The sequence below is a fragment of the Macaca fascicularis genome, chromosome 6 (genome assembly GCF_037993035.2).
Source record: "Macaca fascicularis isolate 582-1 chromosome 6, T2T-MFA8v1.1".
Lineage (NCBI taxonomy): Eukaryota > Metazoa > Chordata > Mammalia > Primates > Cercopithecidae > Macaca > Macaca fascicularis.
This window is the reverse complement of record NC_088380.1, coordinates 142,770,390-142,785,042: the sequence shown is the minus strand read 5'-3', so window position 1 is coordinate 142,785,042 and position 14,653 is coordinate 142,770,390. Positions and strand designations below refer to the sequence as shown.

At 45.4% G+C, this 14,653-nt stretch overlaps 1 protein-coding gene across 2 annotated transcripts in view; it reads left to right on the top strand.

Annotated features, from left to right (window-relative positions):
- TRPC7 (transient receptor potential cation channel subfamily C member 7) overlaps positions 1-14,653 on the top strand; it is a 141,805-nt gene that overhangs the window by 102,924 nt on the left and 24,228 nt on the right. For both annotated transcript variants that reach the window (XM_045394288.2, XM_005557853.4), the window contains one exon: positions 3,444-3,708. In XM_045394288.2, the coding sequence (XP_045250223.2) occupies positions 3,444-3,708 (265 nt within the window). The remainder of the gene's footprint in view (positions 1-3,443; positions 3,709-14,653) is intronic.

Genomic DNA, 14,653 nt, shown 5'->3' with positions numbered 1-14,653 from the left:
ATTGCTTCGTGGCAAGATAGATTGTTAGAAGATAACTTAATTCTTGCAAAATACAAGGCCTTACTGTTTGATGTAGTAGATCGAGACTTTAGGAATACTAATAATAGTTATAACATATGTTTATTGATAACTTACTATGTGCCAGAAACTGGCAAGTAGTAGACATTTTATACACACAATTCTAATTCTTGCAAATAGCCCGGCAAAAAAAGGCTCCTTCTTTTGTCCCTATTTTAAACATGAAGAATCAGGTTTTTATAGCAGGGCTTTGTGTAGGATTGCCTTGTATAGCAGGGAATCCTGGCCTGACATGATTTGAAAATCATGCTGAATGGCAGAGTAGTTACGTCCCCAAGCTTTGGCGTAGAAGAAACCTGAATTCAAATCCTAATTCAGTAGTTTACTGTGAGATATTGTTTACTTAACTTTTCTGAGCTCTGTTTTCTCATATGTAAAACAGATAATAATATCTATGTCAAAAGGTTTGTTTTGAGGGTTGAATAAAATAGTGTGTGTGAAGTGCTTTGCACTCTGCTGTGAAAATAGTAAATGCTCACTTAATGGTAGCAGTTATTATCTGCTTATTTTAACAGAAATTATGTCTTACTACTACCTTTTGGGTCATTTTCTTGTTCAAACACTGTAATTTCTGTACTGAAACAGAAAGATGTTGAAGGTTAAAGGAACAGTAGATACTTGTTAACAGTAAAAAGCAGCTGGACACTTAGTAGGCATTTATTAATGGCAGCTGCATCATCTTGAAGGGATTGAGTGTTGAATGTCCCTGTTACATGAACCCAGATGGCTCCGGGACCACAGAATCTTTGCGGTAAGATACAACAATGATTCTGTGGTCAGATACAACAATGATCTGCAGAGGGTTGTTTGCTTAACGCAAAAGCTGAGTAACTGCCCGTTTTCAATGTAGATTATGTTACATGTAAATGTGGTAGGGAACTCACCACTGAGAAATGGAGAGTCTTGTAATATTACAAATCATCCACCCACCCAACCTCTGCCATTTTGGGGTTTGGCAAATTCAGACTTTCTTAAAGCAAAATAGCTTGGATATTATCCCCTCTGTCTTGTTCAGGGTTCATCAAGGAACGATGAGAGAATATTGATACTGCATTACGTGCTTTTCTTAATGCCATGATTCAGGCTGCAGTACTGTCCACTTCTGACTTCCGTTGCTTTTTGGGTTGTATTAAGGGTCTTACCCAACCCAAAGCATAGTACGTTATTGCTCTTGTTTTTGTAGTTCACCCTGTGCCCTTGGAAATCCTTTGGATTTCTGGCTTCACTTGTGCTCCAGTTACAAGACAAGAGAGCCCTCTTGTGGCCAGCTGGACAGTGGATCTTTCCAACCTCTACAGCACCAAATGGGCAGATACCAATTTTTCAGGTTGTGATAGGGCAGGGCAATTTTTCTCATGGAAATAGCTCTAAGAAGAAAACCCCTTTGTCCAAATCATCACAATGCTGTTCATTCTACGCTCATCACAACTCCTTACAAGTCAGTTCAAATGTAATATTTTTCAATGAAAGTCCTGACCTGGTCATCAGGATCTGACAACAGCTAAATCTATCTGAGTAGATTATAAGAGTGTCTTGTTATTGTGACTGAGATATAAGATGGTAAGTTAGAGGCTGCAGAAAAAAGAATTCCTTTTTGCCTTCTGTTTAATGGGAGAAGTTATGTTTTATTTTATCTTATCCAAATATTAATCCATAGAATATGACAGATATATTGGAAAACATGTAATTTATTCTGCTTACTAGTCTTTCATGGATTTTTGAGGTATGACCTTGATGAGAACACAGAATCTGTAATGTTATTGTATTTCCAAATGCAATTTAGAATCACTCCGTGAAACTTTGTGGCCTGGCTTCCTTTACTAAAGGTTTCTTACTGCTCTCTATTATTATAATTATTTAACAGAGTCTAGTTTTGCAAATAAAGAATAAAAGCCTCCCTCTTCAATCTCCCTTGGAATGCCACGAATTGCTGTGTAATATCCTTTCTAGCTGCATTTACTGGGCTCTGAAAAGGACCCCATACCCTAAATCCAATCTTAAAAATGGCAATAATGATATCTACTCTACAGGGCTGTTGTGAAAATTACAGCTAATGTAAGTGTAAGTGCTAATTTAGGTTTCTCAATATTTCTCAATTAATGTTTCACTCACCGTTTCTCAATGGGGACACTATTATCTTTTCCAGCAGGGCAGTTTTCATGGTACAGATCTGTCCAGGGCATTGCAGGACATTAGCATCCCAGTAGTACTCCTATTCAGTCACTGTGACAACCAGAGACACCCCAACACATCCTCCATGAGAAAAGTGCTGCCCTCACTTGAGAATCACTGACATATAATAGACAGCTGATTCATGACAGATGCTGCTCCTTGTACCATTAGAACTGCAATAGGAACACTTTGCAGGTTTGCTCTGCTGCGGAAATACCCATAGGGCAGCTCAGGTCCTTGTGGTCACAGTGACCTGTGGATCAGTCCTAGGACCCTTGCCTACCTGGAACAGGGCTGTCGTGGCAAACCTGCCTGACTGGTCACCACTTTTGGGGACTTAGCTTAATCAAGGAGCAAATATCCCAGCACACAGTGTACCTGGGAAACAAAACCCAAGAGTATTTTCTCAGGCAAGATCCTTTAGATTCCTGGACCCCATGTGAGCTTATTTGTTCTGACCTGTGCCTGGTCTAAACATGTAGTTAAAAGTTTATCCAGTCATTTGACAAACATTTATCCATACCTGCTGTGTGCCAGACCCTGTGCTGAGCACTTTACATGTGTGATTTCATTTCATCCTCTCCACAGTCCTGTGAGATGGATATTATCCATAATTTGAGATGAGGAAAATAAAGCTCAAAATGTTAGTTAATTGTCTCTCAGAGGCACGTGGCCAGTAGGTGGATGGGCCACATTCAGTCTCAGGGCTGTCTGACTCCAAGTCCATGCTCTTGCCCATCTCTCTCCTCGCCTGCCTCCCCAGTGAGTGGGACAGCTTCTGAGCATGGAGCTAAACACTGGTGAGGGAGACAATAGCAAGTGGCCCGGTGAGTGCGAAGACATGGAGGGTGCACAGCATACCATGAGAGCACAGACGGAAACTGGGAACCTGCCCAGCCTGTGGTGGGGGTAAGAGGGATCACAGAAGGCTTCCTGAAAGAGGTGATGCCTGAGCAGAATCTTAGAGGAGGATTTGGAATGAATCATACCTCGAAGTGAGAGAAGAGTGTTCCAGGCAGATGGTCCAGCACATTCCAAGAGGGAGGGTCCAACTTCTGGGTATTGGGATTAATTTAAGGACAAGGACAAGAATGGCAAATGATACAGTTGGAGACCTCTAAAGATGCCTAACTGCTTTCTCTTCTAGAATAGATCCTGTGGCTTAATGAGTAACCCAGATTGTTTTCTTTTAGCCAGGGACAAGTGGTGGCCTTCAGACCCTCAGATCATATCAGAAGGGCTCTATGCGATAGCCGTCGTGCTGAGCTTCTCTCGCATTGCATACATCCTGCCAGCCAACGAGAGTTTTGGGCCCCTGCAGATCTCCCTAGGGAGAACTGTGAAAGATATCTTCAAGTTCATGGTCATTTTCATCATGGTATTTGTGGCCTTCATGATTGGGATGTTCAACCTGTACTCTTACTACCGAGGTGCCAAATACAACCCAGCGTTTACAACGTGAGTATCCGAGGGCTTTCCCTTGAGGTTTACCCTGGGCTTCCTGGGAATCTTTGGGAGTCTCCTGAAGGTGACTTCTTGCAGAGACTGCTGTTTCCTTGCTATTTCTCAAGGTTAAAGGCAACTTTATTCAAGGGTGGCTTACAGTTCAGGTTCTAGAGTTGAACAGAAGAGTTGAGTTAAATCCTCACTTTGCCACTTACATTCCATGTGTCCAAGAGTATGTTCCCATTTAGGAAAAAAAAAAAAATTACCTGTAGGAATGCTACGTTTTCTAGGATTTGACATTTTCAACAATCAGGAATTACTGTACTGCATAAATGGAAAGACCACTACTAAAAACAGAATGCCATTAATAGAATGTTGTCTTTTGTTTCCAATGTTTATATACTAGAGTGATGTGAAAATAATAAAAGCAAGATATTTTGTGGTAAACTTTGGAGGCAGTTAGGACTGCAATCCATGAGTTATCTCAGGCTAAACGATGCAGCAGCAAGCATGCTGGCGAGTATTCTTGGGGCAAAGGGGAAATGGGTTAACATTTCTGAGACTTCATTTTCTCATTTTTAAAATGGTGATAATAACAGTACCCTCTTCATAGGGATCGTGCAAGGATTCAGTGAGATGATGTAACTCACATGGTAAACTCTCAAAACATGGTAAAAAATATTATTACTATTATTATTGTTTTAGCCTGTGTTACCTAGAAAATAGAACTCTGGGTAAAACTTGCATGCTAACACTTTATTAGAGCAAGGGAGTTGCGATCTCAGGGAAATAAGACTGAAGGAAAAAGGAAAGTGAAGAATGGGAGGAGGCAAAGCAAGTACAAGGTGTTGCTGCATGACAGGTGTGTGAAGTGAGGATGGGGAAAGCAGATCCAGGCAGCTGCCCTGGCCACCATCCACCAGAATACACAGCCTGGGCATGATGGACCTCTCCAGGGGGACTATCTGGAAATACCACATCTCAGAATAGCCCATCAGGCTGAGAAATAGAGAATTTATCATCCAGATCAGTCCCATCTGCTGTCTCTCATTAGCCACTCCATAGGACATTAACTCACCTACACCTACACTTCCCGGGCAGCCCTGGGGAACCATATCCACACAGCATGGGAGGCAGGTCTGTGAGCAGTTGTGTCACAGCTCTCCATGCCTGGCTGGGCAAGCCAGCTCTTGTGCGTGGGCACCAGCAAGTCCTGCAGTATCATGTGCCTCTGCAGCAGGAAGGAAGGCCCATGTGAGAGAGGCAGGAGGCATGCAGCCTGAGCATGAGGCAAGACGCTGAAATTGGGATCCAGAAGTAGCTGCTGGGGGTGCTCCAGAAAGCAGGCAGAGTAACACAGTGGCATGCCCATCCCCCCACGGTGGAAGTGGTGATGGAGCTCTCTCAGCCTGTGTCCACAAAGATCCAAAGTTCCTCCCTTGGAGGTGGGGGCGGGGCAGGATGCCAGGTAGTCTCCTGGAGCGCCAGCCATCAGCAGCACCGAGAAGGGTCGAGTGGAAGAGTGTGGAAGACTTGAATATACTTCCTGATGCAGGTATATTCTGGCCGGTGAACTTAAGTCATTTGATTTATCTGAGTCTCTGTGTCCTTGTCTATAAAATGAAAATAAGATTTCCCACCTTATTCACAAATAACTTTGTGGATAAATGAGGATGTTTACATAAAGTGCCTGAAACACAGAAGTGTTTCCAGTCCATGTCCTGCCCCAGACCCACTCAGCTCCAGAACTTCTCCTTGCCTTCACCAAGCTCTTGCCCAAAATCTTGAAAGGAGGATAGTCAGGTTTTCAGCCTTGTGGAATCCCAGCACAGCAGCCAGGATCAAAGGGACTAAGCACTTCCTGAAACTTGTCCCCAGGAAGCCCTGAGTGGCCTAGAATGTGTTTTCCAGCTAGTGGAAATAGCTCTGAGCCCTGCCACTCAGACTCCCTAAGCAATTTCCAGGTTGCTGCAGGGCCTCATCTTACTCTTCTGGAGAAATCACCCATTAAGGTAAGATACATGTCTCTAAGAACCAAGTACAATGAACTCTGTGCCACTCCGCTCAGAATCATGAACTGCGCTACCCCACCCAGCTGAAACTACCTAACAGAGTGGAACTCTGGTGCTGCTGAACCATAGAAGCTGTTACTCCCTGAAGCAAAGAAGTAGTTTGTGTGTCACAGAGAATAGGTGCCAGGCCCAGTGCTGATAAATGCACCTGAGAGGGGCTTGGCTCTGCTCCTTAGCCCACAGGCTATGTTGGAACCTCGGTACCCCGTGGACAAACAGACTAGGTTTCAGTCTGAGCTCGGCCTCTTACTGACTTTGTGGCCTTGGGCAAGTGCTTAAATCCCCTAGGCCTCAATTTCCCCAGCTCTGAAATGAGAATACTACGAGAGCCAATTTCACAGGATTGTTGTATGGATTCAATAAGAAGAAATATGATCAAATGCAATACTTGGCATAAAATAAGCCTTTAATAAATAGTAACAATGATAATGGAGATGGTGAATAATTTATCCTCAGGGGAGAATAAATTGCAAGAAAAGACACCTGAGTACTGAATTGATCTATAGCACCCTTTCTGGGCAGTGGCCTAGCTTACACACTGTCCACCAGCACAGGCCCAGCACATTGTTGAATTAGCTGGACTACTTTATATCACTCTGATACTTAGTGATTAACTGATGAAGGAATAGCATAAGTTTCAATCACCCAAAAGCAAATTTGCTCTAGATCTGCTAAAGGTAAAACTAAATGTATCCATTCCACATGGGATGCATTGCTACTGAACATGGAGAGGATGTCAGCCAATAAACGAAGGTTCTTACTCTCTGTGGTCAGACCCTGGTGTCCCTCCTGTGTTTCTAGCCTAGTATTGGTGCCTTGCAAAGGTTGTTTGCTCATTAAATGCTTTATGAACAAAAATGAGGGAATAAACAGGAGAAAGGAAGCCAGAGTCAAGGTAGTGAAATAAACAGTAGACTGGGCATTTGACAATGTGGGCTTCTGTCCTGTTCCTACTGCCCAGAGTATTCTGTGCAATCCCTCTTCCCCCTCTACAGAAAGCCTGTATCACCAGTCCACAGTCCCTTACTCCCTCAGAAGATCAGTGCCATGACACACAGGAAAATGACAAAGGGGCCAGGTGTGGTGGCTCATGTCTATAATCCCAACACTGGAAGGCCGAGGTGGGAGGATCCCCAAGAGTTTGGGAGCAGCCTGGGCAATACAGTGAAACCTCATTAAAGAAAAAAGGAGGAAGAGGAGGAGGAGGGAGAGAAAGGAAGGAAAGAAGGAAGGGAGGGAGGGATGGAGGGAGGGAGGGAGGGAGGGGAGGGGAGGGCGAAAGAGAGAGAGAGAGAGAGAGAGAGATTATGACTTTAGAGTAGGGCTGACCTGGCCACAATTCTCAACTAGATGCAGCACAGCTAATCCATAGAGGGAGGAAGGCAGGTGGCCTGGGTTGGGGGTCTTTGGGATTAGGAAGAGTCATGGGTAAAGGCAAACTGAATGAAGATTTCCTAGACACGAGGGATCCAACCAAGAGGACCCCAGGCCTTCCAGGATAGGGAAGAGGAGAAAAGGTGGGGAGGCAGCAAGCACAGTGAAGAAAGGACAGGAGATTTATCGCCTTGGCAGTTCCTGAAATGGGATGTGTAGCTGTGAATAGGATTTGATTGAACAGGAAAACAGTCAATAGAGCAGTGAAGTGGAGAGAGAAAAGAATGGATTTTTGTAAATGTCATCTTTTACTTTTTGACTGCTCTCTGGAGCATGTCACCCCCAAGAGATCTTCTTTGTTAATTTAAAAAAAAAAAATCATGTGAGGATAAATGAGACTCGTGTCTTAGGAAACTCAAAGCTGTTCTGAGTGCCAGCCATGCTGATGATGAAGTCAAACAACCTCACTCAGGCGAATGTTTGCTCCAGAGCTGCCCATCCCCAGGCCACCCTGCCCAGCTCACGATCTTCCCTTTGACCTACCCACAGGTGAGTGGCCTGTTCTCTGTGGAATTTTGAGCTTGTAGGGTAAGGCAGGAGTCCTCTCATCTGTTTCTATAGACTCAGCAGACCCAGTCTTACAGAAGGGAAATTTGGGTTGGAGCACACTGCAGGTATCCCCCCAGCCCCACTCTTGACCTCCCCCCAACCCCATTCCTGCCATGTCCAAGGGCAGTTGGAGTCTCTAAAGACTATTCAGGAGTCCACTTCAAAAGTGAGCTGTTAGGAACCTACAGAGAGCTTTTTCATATGAGCTCTGCTCACCCTAGGGGTGCAGTCCCAGGCCAGCTCACAAAAACCAGTCTCACCATGTTGTAGCACTGTCCCAAGGGGAAGAGGTAGGGCAGGCATTCTAAGACAAAGGGAAAGAAAAGAAGAAAGACTTCTCTACCAACTGCAGCCCTCAACCCTCAACCAAGCCCTGCCCTATCTCCCGGTGTATTCCAGTTCTAAAATCACATACCGCCCCCCTCCAGCCACTCCCAAATTCTCATTTTCTCCATCTGGCAGACCTCAATGAAGAGGCTAGAAGAAAATGGATGGATTAAATTGGTTTAGCCCAAGGTGTGAATAAATACACAGTATGAGCAGCTTTAACAGATCAGTGGTTCTCAAACCACATCAGATTCACCTGGGGAGGTGGCTGAACGTGGGACTTCCCAGGCTCTTCCTCTTAGAGAGTCTAATTGCAGTAGTTCTGGGTAGGACCCAGAAATCAGCATTAACAAGCCCCTGGAGGATTCTGATACAGCTGGTCTAGGACCACAGTGTGAGAAATGCTCATCTGATCCAACCTCATCATTGCGCCAATAGGGAGATGGAAGTCACCCTCAGCTCTGTGTACTTCAAAAACAAGGAGCTTGTTAAGTGAGTATCTTATTAGTAGGATTTCAGGCTCTATGCAGGCATTTTTTTTTTAAGCACAAGCTACTGAAGAGGTAGCCAGATCCAGTGGGAGCAAGCCCCAGAGTGCGATCCTGTGAGTAGTTCCCAATTTTTCAGCCTCCTTTCGCTTCAGAACCAAGAATTTTCTGAAAGGTCTGGGTTGTTTTTCATAGCCACTTCTGTGTCCAGTGCTAGCCTGAGGGGAGGAGCATGGGTCACTGGTTGGTGAGCTGGGGCCTGTCTGGGCATGACAGATAGTACACCTGCTGGCAACTCATTATCTCCAAGCCACTTCTATTAGAAACTGCAAATGACCACAGGCGAGGAAGAAAAAGTGTTCAGACAAGGTTTATGCTCTCAGAGTACAAAATCGAAGTATCCCAAGACATGGGTAAGGAAGTGGAGAGAAAAATCGCCTGAGAACACACTTCCTTTGATAAAGTCTTTAAGAAAAGTTCTCAGTTCAGACTGTTAGGAATTTTGTGATTGGGGACATATTTTTAACCTTATCATAGAAGTCAGTAGACAAATAGGATTTGCCTTTTGGAGGTTTGTTTTATAGCCAACTTTGCTGAAATGCACGTATTCCATAAAGTGAAGACCTTCTGCTTATGTTGTATGGAACTCTTGGGGTCCCAGCACTCTGGTTACAGGGTTACAAAAAAAGAAATAAAAGGTCCATGGTTCATATATGAAATACAGCTGAATGACAATGCATAGAAAAAGGGTACCTAGGCTGGGCGCGGTGGCTCACACCTATAATCCCAGCACTTTGGGAGGCCAAGGCAGGTGGATCACTTGAGGTCAGGAGTTTGAGACCAGCCTGGCTAACATGGCAAAACCGCATCTCTACTAAAAGTACAAAACTTAGCCGGGCGTAGTGGTTCGCGCCTGTTTTCTCAGCTTTCCTCAACCTTTCCAAGTGGAAGGTTGAGGCAGGAGAATCAGAATCGCTTGAACGTGGGAGGCTTAGGTTGCAGCGAGCTGAGATTGTGCCAGTGCACTGCAGCCTGGGTGACAGAGAGAGACTATGTCTCAAAAAAAAAAAAAAAAAAAAGGAAGGGAGGGAGGGAGGAAGGAAGGAAGGAGGGAAGGAAGGAGGGAAGGAAGGAGGGAAGGAAGGAGGGAAGGAAGGAGGGAAGGAGGGAAGGAGGGAATAAAGAGAAAGAAAGAAAGAGAGAGAAAGAGAGCCTTTCTTGTACCGTAGCTGGTGACTGTGATGGGAGAGCTACACAGAGAATAGGAGGGGCCAGAGGCAATGAGGTGGTCCAGAGTAGGAAGTGAAGGATGCTCTAACACAACCCATGGTGGGCCCCTGTCTCCCCTTTGGGTGAACTTGGCCTTCCAGACTTAATCCTGATTGGAGACTAAATGTGGGTTCTGTTTCTCAAAAGATCATCTCAACTCATCTTTTCTATAGGCTGTTGTGAAGTTAGCTTCATAGCATAGCTGGGTTGAGAGTTTTCTAATCAAAATAATACCTCTATTAAGGTTGTTCTGTCTCCCCAGGAGTCATTTTAATGGAAGTAGCTTCAGCAATGCTAGGCAAAATTAGAAACTTCTATTTTCCGTGACACTTATGGGAAATTTCCATACTTTATAAGGGAGGGATTCAGGAGGCACTGATTCAGCCCCACCCAGCTTGTCCTTGCCATGCAGAAGCCAGATTCCCCTTCCAGCCATGGGAACTGCAGTTGAGGGAGAGGATCCTTAAGACTCTGCCCACACACCCCCACCTGCCACGGACTGTCCCAGACTCGAGGCTGAGCTTCACATACTCGGCTTAGAACTGAAATTGAGGCTTCAGATGATCCTTTTGAGCCAGTAAAGAACAGGAATAATAATAATACAAAATATCAAATTGTTGACCAACTCATGACAAATATGTACCTGCTTTCTCATTTAATCTACAGTGGAATAACACAAATACTACTACAGGAAACTGAGGCTCAGAGAGGTACCAGACTTGCTGAAGATCATAGAGCCAGTAAGAGAATCTGAATCCAAATTCACATGACTCCAAGCCCATCCTCCACCTTTGGCCTAAAATTTCTATCACTCAAACTAGGGCCTACACTTTGAGATGGATGCTAAGACTCTAAAAGTTGAGTTGCTCTCCTATGGTAGTAAATTCTGAAGAAGAGCGTTCTAACTCAGATTTTGATTACCATTGAGAACCTGCTGATTCTACATATCTCAGCTCTAATATGCAGACTGTGATTCTCCCCTGGAAAAAACAGGTTTCTATTCCAAAGTGAGCTCCCTCATTTGACAAACATGTATGGAGCAACTACTCTATGCCAAGTGGTATTTGTCCCTGAGGCCATAGAGATTAATAAGACAATTCTGTCCCTAGGAAACTCATGGATGAGTGGGGATTCTGCAGGGGGCAGAAAGCAACAGCTGTGATCCCATCTGATCATCATCAAAGGGTACTTGAGTAGCACAGGGAGGAGGAAGTACTGAGCCCTGCCTGGCAGTCAGAGAAGGCTTCCTGGAAGGTGTGGCTCTAAACAGAGAGTTTGGGAGGATGACTGGAAGGGCACTCTGGCCTGTGCGAGGCATTTTTGGAGAGCTTCATGTAGGAAGGCATTTGGGTAGACAGCAGAAGATTAAATCAGAGCATCAGGTAGGAGCTAGATTGTGAAGCACTTCGTAAGTCCTGATAGAGTGTTAGAGTCTCCGCTAAGTCCTTTGTAAAAGGAGGAAGATGTAATTGGGTCTGCTTTCGGGAAAAGTGCTGTGGCAACTGCATGAAGGGTAGGTTGGAAGGGGTGAGAATGGAGGCCTAAGCTGGGTGCTGGGATTCTACTGTGAGCAAAAGCAGATGTGGCCCCTCCCCTCATGAAACTTGCAGACTGGTTGAGAAGATAGATATTAATCAAATAATCACAGGAATGAGGGCATGTTGACACATTGAGAAAATGTTCTGAAAGACAGGAACGTGAAAGAAAGGCAGCCACAAAAGGAGCTGAGCTAGATCCCCTGGGAGGCTCTGGCAGGAGCCCCGTGAGAGAGGGTGCACTGCTGCATGCAGGGAGTAGTGGGATGGAGAAGCGGGGCAAGGGGTAGAGTGGCAGGCTCTGGCTTCAAAGGGGATCCTGCTGAGGCTTCCCAGGCTGAAGTATGTTGTAAAACTCATCAGAACCAATGACATATTGAGAGAAATCCAGGGAGGGGTCACCCTGAGGCACCCTAGGAGCTTGGTCTACTGCCAGTTTCCCTGTGCAGAGTGTGCTGAACGTGTTTGCAGATGGAGAACAAGGAATGGCATCAGCCTAATGGGCTTTGTGAAGGACCCGTTTTTCCCAGGATCCTGGGTCAGTGTTGAAATATGGGCATCTCTGATCCAGAAGCTCCACAGGCTGTTTCACCATCAGACTTTATTACATTGTGAAAGTTACAATCTCCACCTTTCATGTTATAAATTCAAGTCAGGACCGGCTGGGCACGGTGGCCCACGCCTGTAACCCCAACACTTTGGGAGGCCGAGGTGGGTGGATGGCTTGAGCCCAGGAATTCGAGACCAGCCTGGACAACAGATTGAGATCCCATCTCAAAATTTAATTAATTAATTAATGCAAGTTAGGCATAGGGTGTTTGGGGGGATGAGAGAGCTTACTGAACCCACTTTCAGATGGAGAAACCACCACAGAAAAGTTCTAAGACTTGACGGAGAAGGCAGCTGAGGTCAGTGTGGGGCCCAGTTCAGGCTCAGAGAGGCTGGGGACCTGGAAATGACCTTTATGTGTCAAAAAAAGATCGTTTGGGTCTAATATAAGGTCTTTTTCTTTGTATGACTCTCCAACAAGTGATTAAAATGTAGATCTTTTCCTGGACTACTTTAGAAGAGTTGTTACAACAGACATTCTATCATAAAATGTTTATGGATACATTTCTTCTCATGTTTATTTGTGACATAGATTCTAAAAGCCTGGGACCTGTGAGCCCCTGGAACAGTCTGAGGGCCACCAAGTTTTGAGGAAAAAGACCTGATGACACACAGAAAATGTGCTCCTGGGGATGCTGGCTTCATGGCACCCTCTCAGGCACTGCCCCGGGGCCCTCCATCTGCTTCTCAGGCTGATGGTTACTGTCTGACAGGGGAGAGGGTCCTACCTTTTTATGCGCTAAAATTCAGTTCTAGGATGATAATATGGTTTAAACTGCCATTCCTCAAAGTGACAGTGGCAGGAAACTGCAGTGTCCAGGGTTAGCTCGAGATGTTACCAGCAGGGGCAGGTCTGAGGCAAGGTGGGTAAGGCCAAGTGCCAGATCACCTTCTGCCTCGGTTGCCCAGCATTCCATTGTCCATTGACAAAAATGTTCACTGACCCGCCCCCACTTCCCCCAACTACAAGCTGGACACTATTCTGAGTACTGAGGACAGAGTGGCGAAGGTCAGCAGGGCCTCTCAGCATGGAGCTCACATTTCAGAGAAGAAAGAGGCAAAAAGATAAACAAATAGGCAAGTAAGATAGTAATAGATTAAGTGCCGGGAGCCAGAGAAGTAAGACACTGTACAGAAGAGTCATGAGGGAGGGCCTCCTTCAGACAGGTCGTCAAAGAAGGTCTCGTGGAGCGCATGCTGACTGAGCCTGAAGCCTCAATGAGAAAATGAGGAGGAGCAGCCAGGCACAGAGAAAGGGGAAGACATTCCAAGAAAGAGCTCAGCCAGTGCACCCAGGCAGAGTGCAGTGACTGCAGGGAGAGCCAGCCTCGGGCTCCAGGAGGCGGGAGGAACCTGACTACACAGGGCCTCGAGGGCCTGCGCTGGGTGATGATGGGCTTTGTCAGCCACAGGGAAAGCCACGAACGGAGAGGGGCAAGATCTGATTTCTGTTTTTCAAGGACTTTTCTGAGAATTAATCACCGGACTCCATAGTATTTCAGCCAGATATTGGAGCCTATGGCAGTTGATGCAGATTGTGTAAAAAACGAATACTAGGAATAAAATTAGTAACATTAATTGAGCAATTAGTATGTGCCAGGCAGTAATTTATGCATTTCACAAGCATTCCATTAACTCATTCAATTCCTCACAACAATTCTATGAAGTGGAGATTACTGTTTTCCCATTTTACAGCCAGGAACGAAGCAGTGCAGAAAGACTAGGCTATTTGGCCAAAAGCATATACTCAAACCAGGTTTGCCTGGAGTCAGAACTTGCACCTCGATTGTTTCATCATCACCTGGACTCAACACTAGGATCAGGGAACAGGAAGTCAAAATGTGCATTAGGGATTCATTCATTCGTTCATTCAGCAGACTTTGAATTTGTTGAATGCCTCCTGTGTGCCAGGCTCTGATGAGGTTTGCAGTTTCGAAGATGAAAAAAACACAGCTTCTTCCCTCAAAGAGTTCCCAGGCTGCACGGGATACAGTGAAACCCCTCAGTATAAATAAATCTAGGCCCCACAGGCTTTACATATCCCAGTTCTTTGGCATCAGTTCTGTGGCCCCAGACTCTTCTACTTCTAGACTGTCTAAATCAAACTCCTTATTTAGGACCTAAGGTGGAACTCAGAGGTTATTTGGAGGACAGAACTTTGCAGGGCCAAGGAGGGGATGAGTTCAGATTTTCTCAGGCATTTAACCATCCTTAAACCTGGTCCAACTGCTTTAGTCTCTGGGTCTGGGTATTAGAGAAACACAGCCTCTGAGAAGATCTTTATCCATTCCAAACACCTTCCTCCATCAGCCCAGCTTGGATGACAGGTGAGCATTATTCTCCTTCAGCAGAACTCTAGCAGAGTGCCAGCTATTGTCTGCTGAGCTTGGGAAACAGCCTTTTTCAATTAAAGGCTGATCCTCCTGCTTAATTTTAGCCTGCTATGTGCTGATTTGAGTAGGTAACTGAACTGAAGTATTCAGTGGTAGGGGCTAGGAGTCCTGGCACTGAGGAGAGAGATATGGCAGTCTGAAGAAGCAGCAATTTTCCTGTCACCCCAAACCCTCTCCTTGTTGATCAGTTTGTTCTCTGAGGCCTGTATACAACTGCCTCTTCAGGCAACCTGTTATTAAAGTCCTGCTATCCAGGCGAGACAGACCTGGTGGAGAACTGC